This window comes from Pristiophorus japonicus, chromosome 1 (assembly GCF_044704955.1).
Source record: "Pristiophorus japonicus isolate sPriJap1 chromosome 1, sPriJap1.hap1, whole genome shotgun sequence".
In the NCBI taxonomy this organism is placed as follows: Eukaryota; Metazoa; Chordata; class Chondrichthyes; family Pristiophoridae; genus Pristiophorus; species Pristiophorus japonicus.
This window is the reverse complement of record NC_091977.1, coordinates 314,446,564-314,469,999: the sequence shown is the minus strand read 5'-3', so window position 1 is coordinate 314,469,999 and position 23,436 is coordinate 314,446,564. Positions and strand designations below refer to the sequence as shown.

The following is a 23,436-nucleotide window of genomic DNA, read 5'->3' as shown; positions in this document are numbered from 1 at the left end:
CATCCATTGTTTTGTCGGGGACTTGCTAGCCCCGGAGAAGACAACAACCAAGAGCTATGGAGAACTTCTAACACTAATACAGGAGCAACTAAAACCAAAAGAAAGCATCCTCACAGCCAGGCACCGGTTCTACACTTAGCGGCGACCCGAAGGCCAAGAAATTACTAAGTATGCTGCACATTTAAGAAGACTAGCTGCACCGTGTGATTTTGGAGCTCACCTTAATGAAGCACTAAGGGACATATTTGTTGTCGGAATCGGCCACGAGGGCCTCCTACACAAATTGCTCACTGCAGACATCACAGTCACCCTGCAGAAAGCAGTTCAAGTGAGCCAGGCTTACATGGTTTCGGCCAGCGACTCCAAGCGAATACTGACCCAGGACTCTAAACCGGTGAGCGCAGTGCACTGCATGGCTACTTCTAAAGGCAGAAATGCTGCCCGCAACCCTGAGTCCGCCACATGGGGTAAACTGGATAGCCCCGTGCTGGCGCTGTGGAGGAAACCACAGGGCCCATCAGTGCCGCTACAAAGACTATGCATGCAAAAGCTGCAAAGAAAAAGGGCACCTTCAGAGAATGTGCAGAAAAAGCTTTACTCACCGCGTCACCGAAGAGTTGGCTGATCACCGGGGCTCCGACACAGATGAAGATGAAGCTGCTCAACCCCTGGAAGAAGAGTATGGAATTTATTCCTGCTCCACTGAAAGTTCTCCGTGGACAATGGAAGTAGACATCTACGGGGTCCTAATTTCCATGGAGATTGACACAAGGGTGAGCCAGTCTGTGATGAGCCAAGCAACCTTTGAAAAAATTTGGATGAATCCCGCCACTCGACCAAAACTGTCTCCTGTCCAAGCGAAGCTGCTCACCACACCAAAGATAAAATCCAAGTTGTTGGCAGCGTGGACGTCCAGTTCTCTCAGGGCAGCATATTGAACAGACTCCCCCTGTGGGTTGTTGCCGGCGATGGTCCCACGCTGTTGGGAAGAAGTTGGATGAACCCGGTCCAAATCAGTCGAAATGTCGATGGCCTCTGGGCTCCAGCAATCGACATCGAACATGGATCCATCGCTGCATCTAGAGATCCCACTGTCCAGCTCGACTGCGCAGCGAAATCTCCAGGACCGAAAACCCAATCTTCTTTCCTGGCCGGGGCAGGAATCCAAGAGGCGAAAATCATCGAGAAAGGTGGACTCCTGACGTCCATGGCCGAACCTGAGGAAGAAAAGACCACCATAGCCTACCTGAAGGAGAGCCAGAAGATGGCGGCTGCACAACGAGGAGAAGAACCTGCAATCAAAATGGCTGCGACCAAACCCTGAGGGGCAGCATTGGAGGAGCAGCACGTGACACCGAGCGGCCAATCGGATTGGAAGGCTCCCTTAAAGGAGACCGGTAACCAAAAACATTTAAAGGGACAGTTTCAACTTAAAGATGACAGGGACTTTAAAGCTGAAAATGCAGTAAAAGGGTGCAAGTATGATAATGTAACCATGAATTGTGATGCTGGTGTAACTAATGTGAAAAATGAAATGAATGCTTGTGTAAGTAAGGTTAAGAACAAGCTTGTTATGTGTGATGATTATGACAGAGAGTTTGAAATGCCTAATGTAACCATGTCTGGTGAGACCATGATACCAAAAAGTGATGCAAATGCTGTTATTAACAATGTAAAGGCAGTCAATAAGTAGACTCGATTTATGTATGACCAGAGCCATGGTGTCATGTATACAGGTAGAACACTGTTAAAGGACACTGGATTCTACAGGGGCCATGCAAATGTGATGGAATCCCCCATGGGAGACCCCCAGGTCCAGCTGGCTACCAGACCATGTAGCTTGGACCTTTGGAACCAGTGTGATGCCCCAGGAAGGACACACACACACCTAATGGGAGCAGACCCACTACAGGGACAGTGGCCAATGGGCAGCACAGCCACCACCACTGGCAACCTGCCCCAGACCAGCCCTACACCCCATGGCCACGAGGACCAACACCAGGAGCGAGAGGCCAATACCCTCCAGCTTCCCTGGCAAACCCTGGGATGACCAGACCCTCATCCCAATTGGAGGACAAGGAGCCCACACAGTTCTGTGGCTCTGCCCACCACGACACAACCACCCATTTCAGAGTATGCACCCTACCCACTGCTGCAATGGCTACCCCACTGAGGGATCCCACAGCAGTGATACCCACATGGTCTGTGTGTGAGGGGGGTGGGGGGGAAATGTATGAGGCCAGCCTCAAGTACAGGGACCACACCTGGCACCACACAACCCTCACCGCAACCTCTCATAGCCCACTACTGATCACCTCCCCACAATAAGGACTTGAAAAATGCTTAGGGGGGAGTGTTGTTATGTATGCATGCTTGTATTGTTATATGATGTCTAACACTGAGTGTACCTTACACTGTACACACCTTACCTGTACACCAGAAGGTGCTGCTGCTGGAGACCCAAGGGTTACCTGCATACTGCAGGTAACCCAGTATAAAAGGGAGCTCACAGCTTGGTGTCCTGACTCGAGGAGCTGCAAATAAAGGACTATAGTCTACACAGTTTAAGTACCATACCCTGCCTCGTGGAGTCATTACCAAAGGTGCCTACATACACAATATAAACGTCCCAGCAACACATTTTTTAAATCATTAGAGGCAGTCCCTCAAAATCGAGGAAGACTTGCTTCCACTCTAAAAGTGTGTTCTCATGTGACTATACAGTCCAATATGGGAATTACAGTCTCTATCACAGGTGAGACAGACAGTCGTTGAAGGAAAGGGTGGATGGGGAGTCTGGTGTGCCGCATGCTTCTTCCGCTGTCTGTGCTTGTTTTCTGCATGCTCTCGGTGATGAGACTCGGTGTTCAGTGCCCTTCCGGATGCCCTTCCTCCACTTTGGGCGGTCCTAGGCCAGGGATTCCCAGGTGTCAGTGGGGATGTTGCACTTTATCAAGGAGGCTTTGAGGGTGTCTTTGAAACGTTTTCTCTACCCACCTGGGGCTTGTAGGAGTTCCGAGTAGAGTGCTTGCTTAGGGAGTCTTGTGTCGGGTGTGCGGACAATGTGGCCTGCTCAACGGACTCTTGTCGTCGAACTACAGTATGCTGATGATGCTTGTGTCTGCGCACATTTAGAGGCTGAACTCCAAGCCATTTTCTAAATAAGAACAATCTGACTACAGTGTTAGGGTTCATAAGAATGTTAGGATGCTAGTCTTGGATCCATCTACAGTATAAGACTACTTGAAGGAAGAATTGTTAGAGCAGGTGTTGGTCAAGCAGTCCTAATAAAGTAGAACTCCCCTGAGATATCACAGTGCTACAGATGGTAGAAGAGAGGAAGTGGGTGAGAAGCATTAATCAATGGGATTGAAACTCAATATAAAATTAGGGGCAGACTAAAATCCAATTAAAGCTCAAGAGGACTTAATTAAAAAAATGGGGAACTTTAAAAAGGAGTGAGAAAGGAAACTTTAATAAATTGGATGAATATGATAGCCATTTAAACCTTAACAAAAATAATGTATATCATATTTCTGTTTATACAATGAAAGCAAATTTGTTAAACTACCTCTTGGATCTTATTATGATCAAAAACTGACGAGTCGTTTTTGGAAGCTCCAGAAAAGCTTCAACATTGGAGAGTTAATGTTCTGTATTATTTGCAACAACAACCAATGGCTCAATTATCATCAGTGCTATTTTGATGTTTAAAGCATCAGCAAGAGCATTGCTTTTTATATTCTTGATCTTTATCAGTCGTCACATATCATCAGTTATTTTTGACAACTGATGAGAATAGACTATTTGAAGTGGAGGATGCCTAACTTCGTGCCAAATGGTATAATGATTGTCTTTAGCATCTATTACACTCTGGGTTTTGTTGCACCCTTTGCTTAATTTGCATTAAGCTTAATACAGCTGGTTATTTATTGTGTTTACACCGGACCTAATTCAACTTGACTATTAAGAGTCCAGTTTGCGAGCTATACAATTATGAAGGTCCCCGGTTCAATCCCTGGGGTCTCTGCTCTCAGGCAGGGACCCCATGGTATGTGCACTGGGTTTGGTAGTGTAGTGGTTAAATTACTTGACAAATAATCCAAAGAATGCGAGTTCAAATCTCATTAGTTTGAGAATTTGAATTCAGTTTTATTTTAAATCTGGAAATAAAAAGCTGTATTTTTTTTTTAAATGTGAAGCTATCAGATTGTCATAAAAAAATAAACTGGTTCACTAATGTCCTTTAGGGAAGGAAACCTGCCATCCTTAGCCTTGGCTATATGTGACTCCAGGCCCACAACAATGTGGTTGACTTTTAATTGGCTTCTGGAGTGACCTAACTAGCCACTCAGTTGTACAAACCTTTCAGACTAACAAGGGATGGGCAGTAAATGCTGCCATTATCAGCGACGCCCTGAGAATGAATAATATAAAAAAACTATATCTATCCTTATCCTTTCTGGACTAGGAAGGGTATTCCCATTCCTGTTCATTATCCAGTGGCTTTTGGTAAAGATGCATATATGGAACGCAGATGAGCAGAGGATTTGCCTGTAATAACCACTGTCTAGCCTCACATGTGAAGAATGGTCACTTGGTGAGGTTGGAGGATGAGCAGCATTGTGGAGCACCACTCCAGCAGGAATCGATGCCTTTTGAAAATTCAAGGGTAAAGAGTGAACTCTATGGGGCAGAAATTCCTCTGGGGGTCTTCCCACGGGCAATTGCTTCCTCGCTGGAGATTTTTTACAAAAGTACCTGGTGGTCTAGGAGGCGCCCTGAATTCCGATGAGGAGGCCTTCTCCTCCTGCGCTGTGAAGCACGCTCCTGTCCAGAAGGTTCCCACTCAAAAGATGCAGTCATGTGTGACTGCTCAGCCAATCAGGTAGGTAGTTCACAGGTTCCCATTATTAGCACTGAGACTCGCATAACTACAATTTCTCAGTGCTATTAATGGGGAAAAAAAACAAACACACACTAATAAAAAATAAAAAACAGACCTCACATAATTAAAATGAATTGAAATTAAAGTCAATAAATGCCTTAGAAAAAAACAATATATTTCCGATTTTTTTAAAGTTTTATAATTCGGGTTAAAAATAAACTTACCTTAGTGGGCAGAATTTTTATCAATAAAATGTGTTTATTTTATTTAATTCTATTGTGTTTGTGTGTGTTTTTAAACACTTGCGCCTGTAAAAGTAGGCTATGCGCAAGATTTTTGAGGACATTTGCCGGGCAAGATATGTGTAAATCCTGCAATCTTGCCCATACAAATGTCCTCGCTCCCGGTCTGTCTAGGATCTGTCAAGCTCCAGCTCCAGCTTGACAGATCGGAAAAGCCGGTTTTTAGCGCATGCGCATTGTGCGCTGAAAACGGGCTTCACTGATGCCTTCCCGGGTCCGTAGACACTTCATACGGGCCTGGGACGTCGGAATTTTTGGGTCGAATATCTTCTAGAACTAGGTTCATAGTCTCAGGATAAGGAGCTAGTCATCGATGTGTATCTGTAAAGCATGCACTCCCATGTTCCGCCACCAGGGATTGCATCCCCGAAGTCCCAAGGGATCCCAGCATCCCTTGGGAGCACTGTATATAAGCCGGTCCCTAAGGCCTGTTCCTCACTCTGGAGTGTCTTAATAAAGACTGAGGTCACTGTTACTTTAACCTCCCTGTGTGCAGTCTCATCTGTGTCAGGAACACAACAACTGGCGATGAGTATACGAATCCAACGCAAAGATACAGCAAACTGTGGGCATCCTGGAGAAGTTCTCGGAGGGTGAGGACTGGGAACCCTATGTCAAACGGCTAGACCAGTACTTTGTAGCCAATGAGCTGGACGGAGAAGGAAGCGCTGCAAAAAAGAGAGCGGTCCTCCTCACAGTCTGCGGGGCACCGACCTACAGCCTCATGAAGAATCTTCTGGCTCCGGTAAAACCCACAGATAAGTCGTATGAGGAGCTGTGTACACTGGTTTGGGAGCATCTTAACCCGAGGGAGAGCGTGCTGATGGCGAGGTATCGGTTCTACACGTGCCAGTGATCTGAAGGTCAGGAAGTGGCGAGCTACGTCGCCGAGCTAAGGCAACTTGCAGGACAATGTGAGTTTGATGGCTACCTGGAGCAAATGCTCAGAGACTTTTTTGTACTGGGACCATCCTATGAAAACTTTTGACTGCAGAGACATCAACCCCCAGTAAGGCCATTGCTATAGCACAGGCGTTTATGTCCACCAGTGATAACACCAAACAAATCTCTCAGCACACAAGTGCTAGCAATGTTCATAAATTAACTGGAACTGTGTTTGCGAGCAGAAATGTACCGGGCAGAAACCACGAGTCTGCAACTGCCAGCAGGTCTCAGGTGACAGAGGAAGATCGGTCCATGGTGGACCAAAGCAATTTCGAGCCTCGGAGAGAAGAAGCAGATGCTGAAGTACACGGGGTGCACATATTTTCGACAAAATGTCCACCTATAATGCTAAATGTAAAATTGAGTGGCTTACCCGTAGCCATGGAACTGAACACTGGCGCTAGCCAATCCATCATGAGTAAAAAGATGTTTGAGAGACTGTGGTGCAACAAGGTACTCAGACCAACCCTGAGCCTCATCCACACGAAACTGAGAACGTACACCAAAAAGCTTATCACTGTCCTGGGCAGCGCCATGGTCAAGGTCACCTACGAGGGCACGGTGCACAAACTGCCACTCTGGATTGTCCCGGGCGATGGCCCCACACTGCTTGGAAGGAGCTGGCTGGGCAAAATCCGCTGGAACTGAGATGACATCCGAGCACTATCACATGTCGGTGAGGCCTCATGTACCCAGGTTCTTAACAAATTTCCTTCCCTTTTTGAGCCTGGCATTGGAAACTTTTCCGGGGCGAAGGTGCGGATCCACTTGGTCCCAGAGGCACAACATATTCACCACAAGGCGCGAGCAGTACCTCACATGATGAGGGAGAGTGTGGAAATCGAGCTGGCCAGGCTGCAATGCGAGGGCATCATCTCCCCAGTGGAATTCAGCGAGCGGGCCAGCCCGATTGTTCCAGTACTCAAAAATGATGGCACGGTCAGGATTTGCGACGATTATAAAGTAACTATTAATCGTTTTTCGCTACAGGACCAATACCCGCTACCTAAGGCAGACGACCTATTTGCGACGCTGGCAGGAGGCAAGACGTTCACCAAACTCGACCTGACTTTGGCCTACATGACGCAGGAGCTGGAGGAGTCTTCGAAGGGCCTCACCTGCATCAACACGCACAAGGGACTGTTCATCTACAACAGATGCCCGTTTGGAATTCGGTCGGCTGCAGCGATCTTCCAGAGAAACATGGAGAGCCTACTCAAGTCGGTACCACGCATGGTGGTTTTTCAGGACAACATATTGGTCACGGGTCAGGACAACGTTGAGCACATACAAAACCTGGAGGAGGTCCTCCAGCGACTGGATCGCGTAGGGCTGCGGCTGAATAGGTCGAAATGCGTCTTCATGGCAACAGAAATGACGTTTTTGGGGAGAAAGATCACGGCGGATGGCATTCGGCCCACAGACGCCAAGACAGAGGCTATCAGGAACGCACCCAGGCCACAGAATGTCACGGAGCTGTGGTCGTTCCTGGGACTCCTCAACTATTTTGGTAACTCCCTACCGGGGTTAAGCACCCTCTTAGAGCCCCTACATGTGTTATTGTGTAAAGGTGAGAACTGGGTATGGGGAAAAAACCAAGTAATTGCTTTTGAGAAAGCCAGAAATATTTTATGCTCCAACAAGCTGCTTGTATTGTATAAACGTGCCAAAGACTTGTGCTAGCATGTGACGCGTCGTCGTATGGAGTCGGGTGTGTATTACAACAAGCTAATGTTGCGGGAAGTTGCAACCTGTCGCCTATGTCTTCAGGAGCATGTCTAAGGCTGAGAGGGCCTTCATTGGCCAGCATCATTGAGAAAGAGGCATTAGCGTGTGTGTTCGGCGTAAAGAAATTGCATCAGTACCTGTTTGGCCTCAAATTTGAGCTGGAAACCGATCACAAGCCCCTCATATCCCTGTTCGCTGAAAACAAGGGGATAAATTCTAATGCCTCAGCCCACATACAAAGGTGGGCACTCGTGCTATCAGCATATAACTATACCATTCGCCACAGACCAGACACCGAGAACTATGCGGATGCTCTCAGTCGGCTACATTGCCCACCACAGGGGTGGAAATGGCGCAGCCTGCAAACTTGTTGATGGTGGCGCAGTCCGCAGACTTGTTGATGGTTCTGGAAGCGTTTGAAAATGATAAATCACCTGTCACGCCCCGCCAGATTAGGACTTGGACCAGCTAAGATCCTCTGCTGTCCCTAGTGAAAAATTGTGTACTGCATGGGAGCTGGGCCAGCATCCCGTTGAAATGAAAGAGCTAATCAAGCCGTTCCAGCGGCGAAAGGACGAGTTGTCCATTCAGGCAGACTGACTGTTGTGGGGTAACCGCATAGTGCTACCCAAAAAGGGCAGGGAGACGTTCATCTCAGATCTCCACAGCACACACCTGGGTATAGTAATGATGAAAGCGATAGCCTGATCCCACGTGTGGTGGCCCGGTATCGACTCTGACTTAGAGTCCTGTGTACGGCAATGCAGCGTCTGTGCTCAGTTGAGCAACGCGCCCAGAGAGGCACCACTAAGTTTGTGGTCCTGGCCCTCCAGACCATGGTCAAGGATCCATGTCGACTATGCGGGCCCGTTTCTTGGTAAAATGTTCCTGGTGGTGGTGGATGCTTTTTCAAAATGGATTGAATGTGAAATAATGTCGGGAAGCACCACCACCATTGAAAGCCTGAGAGCCATGTTTGCCACCCACGGCCTGCCTGACATACTGGTCAGTGACAACGGGCCATGTTTCACCAGTGCCGAATTAAAATAATTCATGACCCGCAATGGGATCAAACATATCACCTCGGCCCCGTTTAAACCAGCCTCCAATGGGCAGGCAGAGCGGGCAGTACAAACAATCAAACAGAGCCTTAAACGAGTCACAGAAGGCTCACTCCAAACCCGCCTGTCCCGAGTACTGCTCAGCTACCGCACGAGACCCCACTCGCTCACAGGGGTGCCCCCGGCTGAGCTACTCATGAAAAGGACACTTAAAACCAGACTCTCGCTGGTTCACCCCAACCTGCATGATCAGGTAGAGAGCAGGCGGCAGCAACAAAATTTAAACGATGGTCGCGCCACTGTGTCACGGGAAATTGATCTGAATGACCCTGTGTATGTGCTAAACTATGGACATGGTCCCAAGTGGATCGCGGGCACGATGATAGCTAAAGAAGGGTGTAGGGTGTTTGTAGTCAAACTAGACAATGGACAAATTTGTAGAAAGCACCTGGACCAAACGAGGCTGCGGTTCACAGACTGTCCTGAACAACTCACAGCAGACACCACCTTTTTCGAGCCCACAACACACACCCAAAGGATCAACGACACCACCCCGAACCAGGAAATCGAACCCATCATGCCCAACAGCCCAGCAAGGCCAGGCTCACCCAGCAGCCCTGCAGGGCCAACAACACGCCAGCCCAGCGAGGGCACAGCCAACACACCAGAACAGACATTTGTACCGAGTTGGACAACCAGGGAAAGCAAGGCTCCCGACCGCCTCACCTTGTAAATAGTTTTCACTTTGACTTTGGCGGGGGAGTGATGTGTATCTGTAAAGCATGCACTCCCATGTTCCGCCACCAGGGAGTGCATCCCCTGAAGTCCCAAGGGATCCCAGCATCCCTTGGGAGCACTGTATATAAGCCGGCTCCTAAGGCCTGTTACTCACTCTGGAGTGTCTTAATAAAGACTGAGGTCACTGTTACTTTAACCTCCCTGTGTGCAGTCTCATCTGTGTCAGGAACAGAACAATTTAGGACTAAGATGAGAAGAAATTTCCACTCAGAGGGTTGTGAATCTTTGGAATTCTCTATCCCTGAGGGCTGTGGATGCTCAGTCATTGAGTATATTCAAGACAGAGATTGATTGATTTTTGGATACTAAGGGAACCAAGGGATATGGGGATAGTACGGGAAGATGGAGTTGAGGTAAAAGGTCAGCCATGATCTTACTGAATTGCAGAACAGGCTTGAAGGGCCAAATGGCCTACTCCTGCTCCTGTTTCTTATGTTCTTGTGTTCTTCTGTTGTGTGTTTCTGTGTCATTATGCAACTATAGACTAAAAATTGTTTCCACATGACTTCAACATGTCAGTAGGCTGTTACACCGATTACTATTCAAACTGCTGAGTTTTCATTGTACAATCATGTTTTTATTCATTTGATTAAAAGATAAGTTGAAGCACTTTTTCGCATTTGATATTTTACTATGTGAGACCATGTAATTTTTTTTACTCTGTTGCAGAGTACACTCGTAGTTGAAATTCCACCCTATCGCAACCAACGCATTACCAGCCCTATTCAAGTTTATTTCTACGTCTGCAATGGGAAACGGAAGAGGAGTCAAAGCCAGCGCTTCTCCTATCTACCCGCTAATGGTAACTACTTACATTAAAATTATTACATAGCCAAAAGGTGTACTGTTCAAACCTGACATACCTGTGCCCAAACTGGGAATTTCATCATTTGGCAGAACAATCCTTAATTAATGCTTAATTGCACAATTAAGATAAAATATTAGAAAGTATTTAACAGTTCAAGTCATCAGAAAGGAAATTATGCTATTTTTTAATTAAAAAAATAGAAAAGTCAGAACTTATGTCTGTCAGATTTTGTTAAATGAAATTCTGACGGGTAAAATGATTTTTAGTAAACAGTTGTGGTCATGCAGCAATGTACTGTGGAATAGAGGCGGTAGGACGTTGAGTTTGAACTGGCAGCTCTCTACTTTAATACTGTTGTTCAATATTTCAGCTATGCTGTCACGGAGAGGTAAAATTGAGGTTTGCATTTTTCTACAAGTAAAAGGACAATTGGAATTTTAAAAAAAATCTCATTCTTACATACTTTTAAGTGAGTGATTACAGAACACAACTGAAGTGAATACTGCTGTGATACATGCCAAAAGAAAATTAATCTTTGGTAATATGTACAGGTTGTACCTCTCCAGTCCGGGACTCTCTCATCTGGAAACAGCCATGGTTCAGCATTAGTTGGGCCTGAGGAAATGGAGGGTTTCTTTTTTTTTTAAAGTTTTCATCGGCTGCAATGGCTGCCATCAGTGTGTTCGGCGATCGGCTGAGAACAACTGTCAGTCAGTGAGTGCATGCACGGGTTAAAAACAACAAAGCTACAGGAACGGATGGAATCCCTGCTGAGGCACTGACGTATGGCAGAGAGGCACTGTTGGCACGAATACATGACCGCATCTCTCATCTGGAGGGAGGAGAGCATGCCAGGAGATCTCAGAGATGCAGTGATCGCGACTATCTTTAAAAAGGGGACAAGTCCGACTACGGCAACTACAGAGGAATCTCCCTGCGATCAGCCATTGGGAAAGTCGTCGCTAGAGTCCTCCTCAACCGTCTTCTCGACAGCTGCAAGAAAAATGCAGGGAACAGCGCCAGCCCTTATACATGGCCTTCTTCAACCTTACAAAGGCCTTTGACACGCTCAACCGCGAGGGTCTATGGAGCGTCCTCCTCCGCTTTGGATGCCCCCAAAAGTTCATCACCATCCTCCGCCTGCTCCACGACGACCTGCAGGCCGTGATCCTTACCAACGGATCCATTACAGACCCAATCCATGTCCGGACCAGGGTCAAACAGGACTGCGTCATCGCCCCAACCCTCTCAATCTTCTTCGCTGCCATACTTCACCTCACAGTCAACTAGCTCCCCGCTGTAGTGGAACTAAACTGCAGAAACAGTGGAAATCTGTTCAACCTTGGCCGTTTCCAGGCCAGGTCCAAGACAACCCCAACCTCTGTCGTCGAGCTACAGTACGTGGACGATGTCTGCATCTGCGCATATAGAGGCTGAGCTCCAGGACGTAGTCGACATATTTACTGAGGCGTACGAAAGCATGGGCCTTACGCTAAACATCCATAAGACAAAGGTCCTTCACCAGCCTGTCCTCGCCGCGCCGCACAGCCCCTCAATCATTAAGATCCACAGCACGGCCCTGGACAATGTGGACCATTTCCCATACCTCGGGAGCAGCTTATCAACAAGAGCAGGCATTGACGACGAGATCCAACACTGCCTCCAGTGCGCCAGTGCAGCCTTCGGCCGCCTGAGGAAAAGAGTGTTTGAAGACCAGGCCCTCAAATCTGTCACCAAGCTCATGGTCTACAGGGCTGTAATAATACCCGCCCTCCTGTATGGCTCAGAGACATGGACCATGTACAGTAGACACTTCAAGTCGCTGGAGAAATACCACCAACGATGTCTCCGCAAGATCCTACAGATCCCCTGGGAGGATAGACGTACCAACGTTAGCGTCCTCGACCAGGCCAACATCCCCAGTATTGAAGCACTGACCACACTTGATCAGCTCCGCTGGGCAGGCCACATTGTCCGCATGCCTGACACAAGACTCCCAAAGCAAGCGCTCTACTCGGAACTCCTTCATGGCAAACGAGCCAAAGGTGGGCAGAGGAAACGTTACAAGGACACCCTCAAAGCCTCCCTGATAAAGTGCAACATCCCCACTGACACCTGGGAGTCTCTGGCCAGAGACCGCCCTAAGTGGAGGAAGTGCAACCGGGAGGACGCTGAGCACCTCGAGTCTCATCGCCAAGAGCATGCAGAAAACAAGCACAGACAGCGTAAAGAGCATGCAGCAAACCAGTCCCACCCACCCCTTCCCTCAACGACTATCTGTCCCACCTGTGACAGAGTCTGTGGTCCCGTATTGGACTGTTCAGCCACCTAAGAACTCATTTTAGGAATGGAAGCAAGTCTTCCTCGATTCCGAGGGACTGCCTATGATGATGATGATGCATGCGCGGGTATTGAGGGAGCCGCTCACAGGCTGCAAGCAACGCACTTACAGGAGCCTGGCGCTGCCCATCAGTACCAATACGCGAGACCTCCCGTGGTTCGGGAAATTCTGTGTTCCGGAACCAGTCAGGTCCCGAGGGTGCCAAAGTGGAGAGATACCACTCTATTACATTTTAAGTATTGTTCCAGTAGCACAGCATGGTTCGTATTTCACCTTAATATATATAAATATATTTGACTTTCTACAGTGTGAAGTGAGTTTAAAATAATCTATATCTGATGTTTGATTACCTAAACAAAATGACATGCCATGAAGGTGATTTTGCAATAGGAGTGATGTATATAATCATGTGACAGAGGATTTGTGGTTGCCCCTGAGTACTTGGTACAGTCCTACATTACTTGTGGTTGATTGAGCTGATTCCCGTAAAACAGTACTGCTCATGGGACTGTGAGCTCTATATATAAAATGTCTGAGCTAGAATAGCTTTGTGACTGCTGACCAATGACAGCAAGGGTGGTCACTGACCCTCAACTGATTAGCAAATGATTGTTATTCGGATATTGCAATATTGGTTCTGATTTTAAGTGCAAAATCTTTATAAACTTCTTTCAATGTCTGTCCATCTTCTTCGTTACTGTTAGGAATCCAATCACTGGTAGGATCCCACAGTGTCGATCAAATGCAGTATCTGTAACCTTGTACAAGAAGACAAGAAAGCATTAAATGGGAAAAATGGTATTTGGCCTATTAAGCTCGCGCTACAGAATATAAATATTTGAGATTTTGTTGCATTTATACAGCAGCGACCAGTCTCAAACTGGTCCAGAGAGGGAGCTCCTCATGTGTTGTTTCACACGCACAGAGTTCCTCGCCCATTGATTGAAATGTAAATATTTAGAGAGAGTAGGTGGCAGCATCAGCACTCTCTCTCTCTTTGAACACTTAAATTAACTGCAGGGAAGTTTTAAAATATATTCAGGATATCCAAGGAGCCCTTGAGCACTTTTAAACCTAGTTTGACACTCCATTGGAATTGCACTCAACTGGCATCAAACCCAAGTGGGGCGAGGCTGCCTCCTGCAGGGTACTTCACACGACTTAGATAGAATTACAGTACAGCACAGATACAGGCCATTCGGCCCAACTGGTCTATGCTGGTGTTTACACTCCACATGAGCCTCTCCCACCCAACTTCATCTAACCCTATAAAGATATCCTCCTATTCCTTTCCCCCTCGTACTTATTTAGTTTCCCTTTAAATGCATCTATACTATTGGCCTAAACCACAACATGTGGAAGCACATTCCACATTCTCACCATTTCTCTGTGTAAAGAAGTTTCTCCTGAATTCCCTATTAGATTTATTAGTGTCTATCTTATATTTATAGCCCCTAGTTTTGGACTCTCCCACAAGCAGAAACATTTTTCTCTACGCCTATTCTATCGAACCCCTTCAGAATTTTAAAAACCTCTATTAGATTACCTTTCAGCCTTTTCTATTCTAGAGAATAGAACCCCAGCCTGTTCAGTCTTTCCTGATAGTTATAGCCTCTCTGTTCTGGTATTATCTCTAAAGTTGATCCTTAACTCTATTTTATACTGCAACTTTAGCATATATCCTCTGTCACATGGTAATGTATATTAATGTGAAGTAGAAATCGCTTTACAATGCTGCTGAGGTTACAGTATAAATGCGCCCTTAGATTAAGCGGGTAGACCCCAAAGCTTGGATCTTATGCTTGACTGTAACACTGGTAGAAGGGTAGTGACATGGGACTGCCAGCACCCAACAAATTCCCAGAGTCAAAACAAGAGTGTTTTGAATAATTTTAGCAAGCTCCCCAGTTACCAATGGTGAGACTGCCTGGGGGAGGATGTAAGCAGAATGGCTGTGGCAGGTGACCTGTGTGTGCTGCTGAAAAGTTTTTTTTTAAATGATTAATTGCATGGCCTTTTTGTACCTTTTTGAAATTTAAATATTCTCTTAAAAAATTTAAGTAACTCCCCCACCCCACCTCATGAATAGCCATGTTAGGTCCCAGCCACGAGCAGGTTGCTATGATGTAAATGATGGGTAACTACGTTGGATGGCATTTTTTCATTTGCATATCAATACAATAATCTCAATATCTACAAAAGTGGGCAGATATAAATGGGCTGGATATTAACTCGCGAGGGGAGGGGGTGGTGGGGGGCTGAGATCGGAGGCTGGAGCTGGGAGGAGATCGGAGGCCAGCGGGAAGATTGGAAGCCCGGGTCAGGGGCCGAGGAGGGTGAAACCGGATGAGATCAGAAGAGTCGAGCTTGAGCGGTTTTTGCATTGTAAAGCAGGTTGCACGGGATCCTTGGGGCGCAGCGTGGCTGCACAGCTTACAGTAAAAATTGGTTGAGGGGTGTCCGATCGCAGGGGGTGGGTGAAGCAGGTACACTGGGTCCAGCAGGTAAGTGGAAAGGCACTTACCTCCTGGATCCTGCATTCCTCACTTTCCTTAGCCATGGGGTTTCCTGAGGCCCAGAAAACACGGCCAGCCAGAGTTAAATTTAAAATGGTGGTTACATCTGAGGCATGCAACCTTTTTTAACATTTAACATTCAGATTTTTAAAATGTTAACATCCCACCTGACCCAGACACACCCGTTTTTGGGGGTTAAAATTCCCCCCATTGTATGCCACCTATCACTTCTGGCAGGAAATCAGACCACCATAAAAATGGGCATTTTCCTGTCCTCAACCACTCTGACTGCAAGTATACACAACATTCTTTCGCTCGTATTGACGGAAGAAAGACACAAGTCCACAAAAACCTAAAGGAGAAATGCAAAAGTTGAAAACAAAAAACTGATGCTGCACTTCCAGGGGACAGCAATTTTATAGATTGTTAGATTTTTAATCTTACAAAAAGGAAAAATAACGTGAAATTTGGGTGTTCCACAGACCAACAAGACTATCACTTACACAAAAGTTGCCTCTAACCTCACTTTCCCACAAGCAAACACATCCCACCCCCAGCCCACCAACCTAGTCTCCAAAGACATTTTACCTCTTCTAGACCTTATTCATAAGAGACACTTCATCCAAATCCCTAACTATTACGACACCCAAAAACCTGTCTGTATCGGAAGTACAGGATAGGGTAGACTTTCATCTTTACCACTTGGACAGTAATCTGGCTGGGGTGGGGTGGGTCACATGACCTTTATCGACCCCACTCTGATTTTTATTCTATTTATTCCAATATAAAGGTGGGTTCTATTAAGGGCATGAAATCTGCCCCTCTAGATTACCGCCCAGGTAAGCGAAGATCTACCCCAATCTGTACTATAGCCAACTGCTGTCATTCTTGGGGAGGGGGGGAAGCAGAATTGTTGATCCTATGGATTTAAGAGACAGCAGCACTGACGCAAATAAAAGCATTGTACTGTTTTTTTTTCTCTTATTCTTACACTTGTGTCTTGTAAAAGCATATTTTGACAGGAGCCAGTTACTGACACACTAAAAGTAAGTAGCTGTTACTTATTCAGTACCGCTGTTGCTGTTTCCAAAAATGTAAAAACGTCCACCCAGACACCTTGGAATGGGCACAACTTCAGAGTGAACAAAATATACGTTTGAGTTTCCATTGGGTCAGCACTGGAAAAATGCTTTAAAAATTACTCACCGCTTGGCCAGTAAGACATCTTTCTTTGGGAAAAAAATGGTGAACTTCTTAATTAACTTTTCAATCGCCAAAAACAATGTTACTTGAACTTTAATAGGAGGATATGAAATACAGTTTTGAACCATAGAAGTTTACAGGGAAGAAGGAGGCCATTATCCAAAATTAATCCCACTGGCCCAAACTTTCCCCGTGGCCCAGCATCTTCCTTTGCTGCAAATATTTATCCAATTTTTTTTCTTAAAAGATGCAGCGGTCTCTGCCTCAACCACTCCCTGTGGTAAAGCATTCCATGGTCCAACAACTCTGCATTAAAAACAACATTCTACCAGCATCTCTCCTCACTGACCATTTTAAATTGTCATGGATTCCCCAACCAGAGGAAATAGTCACTCGATCTAAGCTATTCATGATTTTTAAAATCTCAATGAATCTCTTATTCTGTTCCAGTGAAAAAGATCAGAGACCTAATTAAGTTTTGCTGAACCTTTATAAATCACTGGTTAGGCCTCAGCTGCAGTCTTGTGTCCAATCCTGGGCACCACACTTTAGGAAGGATGTCAAAGCCTTGAAAAAGGTAAAGAAGAGATTTACCAGAATGATACCAGGGATGAGGTACCTCTGTTATGTGGAGAGACTAGAGTAGCTGTAATTGTTCTCTTAAGAGCAGAGAAGGTTAAGGTGAGATTTAATAGAGATGTTCAAAATTGAGGAGTTTGATAGAATAAATAAGGAGAAACTGTTTCTGGTGGCAGGAGAGTCGATAACCAGAGGGCACAGATTTAAGAGAAGAATGTTTTTACGCTGCGAGTTGTTTTACGAACATACGAACAATGATGAACAGATTAAAACCATCTGGTCCATTGAGCCTGTCCCACACAATTGCGATACCTTGTGTATCACAACTTATACACTCCACCCCACCCCAAACCCTGTGACCATGTGATCTCCTGGGAGAGGCAAAAAAACAGATTTGGGAAAAAAATCTGGGAAATTCCTCTCCGACCCATCTAGGCAATCGAAGCTGGTTCAGGAGATCACTCTGGCCATTAAGTTCCGTGCAGTACCTACCTTCTGTAAGAGTTAATCTCCGCCGCAGCCTGAAACAAATCCAGCTTTTGCTTGAAGGAGTTCAGTGAATCTGCATCCACCACATGAGAGGGCAGCTTGTTCCAGAGGTCTACTATTCTCTAGGAAAAGAACCACCTCCTGACATCTAACCTAGATCTAGCCTTATACAACTTAAATTTGTGCCTCCTGGTCCTGCCTAACTATTTAGTTGAAATAAACAGTCAGCTGGAACATTATCCATTCCCTTCATTATCTTATAAACTTCAATCATATCCCCCCTAAGTCTACACTGCTCTAAGGTATAGTCCCAAATCGTTTAACCTATCTTGATAACTAAGATGCTTTAGACTTGGAATTAGTCTAGTGGCCCTCTTCTGCACCCTTTCCAGAGCCTCAATATCATCCATCATGTGAGGAGACTAAAACTGGGCACAGTATTCCAAGTGCGGCCTGACTAAGGTCTTGTACAAGGACAAAACAGCATGCCTCGTGTTATGTAATACTTGCCACCAGAGGGCGTGACTGTTGGAGTCCTAATGGTCACCTGCACACCCGTGCAGGGCCAGTATAAAAGGTTAGCTGCCATGTTGTTTAGGCACTCTGGAGTTGTAATAAAGACAAAGGTCACACTAAGTTTAGCTCACTGTACTCAGCCTCGTGGAGTTCTATATACAACAATTGGTGACGAGTAACAGAATACGAACCTTCACGGAACCATGGCTGCTGTTGGAATATTAGAGAGATTCATAGAGGATGATGATTGGGAAGCCTTCGTTGAGCAGCTCAACTAGTACTTCGTGGCCAACGAGTTGGAAGGAGACACTAACGTGGCCAAGTGCAGGGTGGTTCTCCTCAACGTCTGTGGGCCTAAAATATACGGCCTCATCAAGAATCCGCTTGCACCGACAAAACCAATGGAGAAGGAATATACAGAGTTGTGCACACTGCTTCGGGACCACCTCAAGCCGAAGGAGGGTATCCTCATGGCCAGATATCGTTTATAGACACACCATCATGCCGGGGGCCAGGACGTGGCGGATTATGTCACCGACCTGAGACGTCTCGCAGGACCTTGCGATTTTGGAGCTGTGTTGCGGCAAATGCTGCGGGACTTTTTCGTGCTGGGCATTAGCCACGAGGTCATTCTTCGAAAGCTGCTGGCTGCCAAAATCCTAGAACTGAGCAGGGCCATCGCGATCGCCCAGGCATGCATGGCCATGGACGATAACACCAAACAGATATCTTCTCAACATCGAAGCTCACCGGCAAGTACTGTGCATCAAATGACGTCACTAGCAGGCCGAACTGAATATGGCAGGGCCTATACGTCTGCGGCTGCAAGACCTGTGATGACTGAGTCCGCCATCGGGGGTGAATGTGAATCTATTAGCACTGTGTTGGCGCTGCGGGGGTAATTATCGGACCCATCAATGTCGATTCAAGCACTACATGTGCAAAGGCTGCGCAACGATGGGGCACCTCCAGCAAATGTGCAAACGTACTGCGACATACCACGTGGCAGAGGATGATCGATCCGGCGTGGATCACGCAGCACAGGCAACTCAACCTGAGGAAGAAGTGTCTGGGGTACATACCTTCACCACCAAGAGCCCTCCTATAATGCTGAAAGTCAAATTAAATGGAGTTCCAGTATCCATGGAGTTGGACACAGGTGCGGGTCAGTCAATAATGAGCCAGAAGGCTTTCGAGAAACTGTGGGGCAATAAAGCACAAAGGCCCAAACTGAGCCCGATTAATGCAAAGCTGCGTACCTACACCAAAGTGCTCATACCAGTCATAGGTTATGCATAGCTCTATCATACAATACCTTCACTGCTGCACTTCCAATCATTGTGGATTGTTCCAGGCAATAGCCCAACGCTGTTTGGTAGAAGCTGGCTAGAAAAGATTAGATGGAATTGGAACGACATCAAAGCACTATCTTCAGTGGAAGACGCTTCGTGTGCTCAAATGCTGAGCAAGTTTCCCTCGCTATTCGAACCAGGCATCGGCAACATCACGGGCGCCAAGGTACATATCCATCTAGGCCCCGATGCACAGCCCGTCCATCACAACGCTCGGGCGGTTCCGTACATGATGAAGGAGAAAGTCGAGATCGAACTGAACAGACTCCAACGCGAAGGAATCATATCGCCAGTCAAGTTCAACGAGTGGGCCAGTCCAATTGTTCTGGTGTTGAAAACGATGGCATGGTCAGAATCTGCGGAGACTACAAGATAACGATTAACCAAGTCTCACTACAGGACCAGTACCCGCTGCCCAAGGTGGATGACCTGTTCGCAATGTTAGCGGGGGAGAAGTCATTCACCAAGTTGGACCTAACCTCCGCCTACATGACACAGGAGCTGGCTGAATCTTCGAAAAGACTGACTTGCATCAACACACACACAGGGCTATTTATAAATTACAAGTTCCCTTTCGGGATTCGCTCGGCTGCAGCCATTTTCCAGAGAAACATGGAGAGTTTGCTGAAATCTGTTCCGCGCACCGTTGTGTTTCAAGACGACATCCTGATCAGTGGTCGTGACACCATCGGACATCTACACAACCTGGAAGACTTTCTAAGTCGCCTAGACAGAGTGGAACTCAGGCTGAAATGCTCCAAGTGTGTTTTCCTGGTGCCAGAAGTCGAATTTATGGGGAGAAAGATTGCAGCAGACGGCATCGGGCCCACGGACTCAAAGACAAAGGCCATCAAGAATGCACCCAGACCACAGAATGTGACAGGTTCGTTCCTGGGACTCCTCAACTATTTCGGTAACGTTCTACCTGGGTTGAGCATGTTGTTCGAGCCTTTGCACATGTTGCTACATAAGGGTGACGACTGGGTTTGGGGCAAATCTCAAGACACAGCCTTTGAGAAGGGCAGGAACCTGCTATGTTCAAATAAGTTACTTCTACACTATGACCCATATAAACATTTAGTGCTAGCTTGTGACGCCTCATCGTACGAGGTCGGCTGTGTGTTACAGCAAGCCAATGTATCGGGCAACCTCCAACCGGTTGCATACGCATATAGAAGTCTGTCTAAGGCTGAGAGAGCCTATAGTATGGTCGAGAAAGAGACGTTAGCATGTGTATATGGGGTTAAGAAAATGCACCAATACCTATTTGGACTTCGGTTTGATCTTGAAACTGACCACAAGCCGCTCATTTCGCTGTTTCCAGAGAGCAAAGGTATAAATACCAATGCTTCGTCCCGCATCCAAAGATGGGCAGTAACATTATCCGCTTTTGACTGTTACCCGCCACAGACCAGGCACTGAAAACTGTGCCGATGCTCTTAGCCAACTACCATTACCCACCACTGGGGCTGAAATGGCGCAGCCCACAGACTTGCTACTGGTCATGGATGCTTTTGAGAGTGAGGGGTCACCCGTCATAGCGCGACAGATGAGGACTTGGACCAGCCAGGATCCTGTGCTGTCATGAGTAAAGAGTTGCATCCGAAATAGGAACTGGTCGGCCGTTCCCGGGGAAATGCAAGATGAAATTAAGCTGTTTCACCGACACAAAGATGAAATGTCCATCCAATCGGATTGTCTCTTATGGGTTAATCACGTGATTTTGCCCAAGAAAAGCAGGGAAACGTTTATACACGACCTACGCAGTACCCACCCAGGCATTGTCGCGATGAAGGCATGTTTGTTGGCCCAGCATTGACTCGGACTTGGAGTCATGCGTGCATCAGTGCAACACTTGCTCGTAACTGAGCAATGCACCAAGGCAGGTTCCACTGAGTCTGTGGTCATGGCCCTCCAAACCGTGGTCCAGGATCCACGTAGATTTTGCCGGCCCCTTTCTAGGAAAGATGTTTTTAGTAGTTGTGGACGCTTACTCCAAATGGATTGAATGCGTAATCATGTTATCCAGCACAGCCACCACTTAAAGCTTCCGGGCCATGTTCGCCACCCATGGCTTGCCCGACGTCCTTGTCAGCAACAATGGACCATGCTTCACCAGTTCAGAATTCAACAAGTTCATGACCCGCAATGGCATCAATCATGCCAGGTCTGCTCCGTTTAAGCCCACGTCTAACGGTCAAGCGGAGCGGGCAGTCCAAACAATCAAGCAGAGCATGAAACGCGTGATGGACGGCTCCCTGCAGACCCGCTTGTCTCGCATTCTGCTTAGTTACCGGACGTGACCCCACTCGCTCCCCGGCAGAATTGTTAATGAAGAGAGCCCTCAAATCCAGGTTCTCCCTAGTCCACCCGGATCTTAATGATCACGTGGAAACCCGGCGACACCGGCAGAACATGTACCACGATCGCGCGGCTGTTTCACGTGACATTGATGTTAACGACCTTGTATTTGTCCTGAATTATGGTCATTGTCCCAAGTGGGTTGCTGGCACTGTTTTGGCCAAGGAAGGGAATAGGGTTTTATAATCAAACTGTTAAATGGCCGAACGTGCAGAAAGCATTTAGATCAGACCAAATTGCGATTTACTGACAACCAGGAACGACTTGAAGAGGACATCACCATCGACGATCCACCAACACACACCCAAGCAGCAATCAACCTCGCTGTCAATCACGAGGATGAACCCACCGTTCCTGACAGTCCAGTCAGACCAGCCGCGGTGCAGTGCAGCAATGGTCCGGCCAACTCACACACGCCAGGGTTTGAACTTAGACAATCAACCAGGGAGTGAAGGGCTCCGGATCGCCTCAACTTGTAAATAACTTGTACCGAAGACTTTGGGGGGTGGGGGGAGGAAGTGATGTTATGTATGTAACTATGTAATACTTGCCACCAGAGGGCGTGACTGTTGGAGTCCTAATGGTCACCCTCACACATGTGCAGGACCAGTATAAAAGGTTGGCTGTCATGTTGTTTAGGCACTCTGGAGTTGTAATAAAGAAGACTAAGGTCACACTAAGTTTAGCTCACAGTACTCAGCCTCATGGAGCTCTTCTATATACAACACCTCGGCTTATACTTAATTGTCCTATGGATACACCTCAACACCCTATTTGCTCTAGCTATCACTGCACGGCATTGCTCATGTACCTTTAAGGATGTATGCACTAGAATGCCCAAATCTCTCAATCTCCACCATCTTTAATGCCTTTCCCTGGAGGGTGTATGAATGTTGAGCATTTGCCCTGGCCGCATACATAACACTGCACTTATTTAAGTTATACATAATTTTCCAGTCATGAGCCCAGTCTCCCAACACATTAAGATCTGCCTGAATCAGACGAGCCTCTTCTACAGTTCTCGCACTCGCACAGATCTTGGTATCATTTGCAAATTGTGACGCCAACCCCCTGAATCCAGATCATTAATAACAATAGTAAAAAGCAACAGTCACAACACTGATCCCTGCGGGACACCACTGGTGACCGGTCTCCAAACAGATCCAAACCCATCTATAACTATTCTATGCCTGCGACCTGTCTGCCAGTTCTGTATCCAGCTCATTATAATTCCACTAATACCAGAGGCTCCGATCTTATAGAGAAGCCTCTGTGCGGTACCTTGTCAAAAGCTTTTTGGGAATCTAAGTAAACAATGTCTACTGGGCTTCCCTCATCCACCAACTTTGTAACTTCTTCAAAAAATACAATTAGATTTGTGAGACATGACCTCTTTTTTTATGAAGCCATTGTGAGTGTCCCGAATATTCCCACCCTATCCAAGTATTCATATATTGTATCCCTTATGATTCTTTCAAGCATCTTCCCTATTACTGATGTTAAACTGATGGGCCTGTAGTTACCCAGGTCTGCCTTGTCACCATTTTTT

General features: G+C 46.7%; 1 protein-coding gene across 1 annotated transcript in view; it reads left to right on the top strand.

Annotated features, from left to right (window-relative positions):
• nfatc1 (nuclear factor of activated T cells 1) overlaps window positions 1–23,436 on the top strand; it is a 334,609-nt gene that overhangs the window by 119,154 nt on the left and 192,019 nt on the right. The window contains exon 8 of the mRNA XM_070888572.1: window positions 10,392–10,524. Coding sequence (XP_070744673.1) covers window positions 10,392–10,524 — 133 coding nt within the window. The remainder of the gene's footprint in view (window positions 1–10,391; window positions 10,525–23,436) is intronic.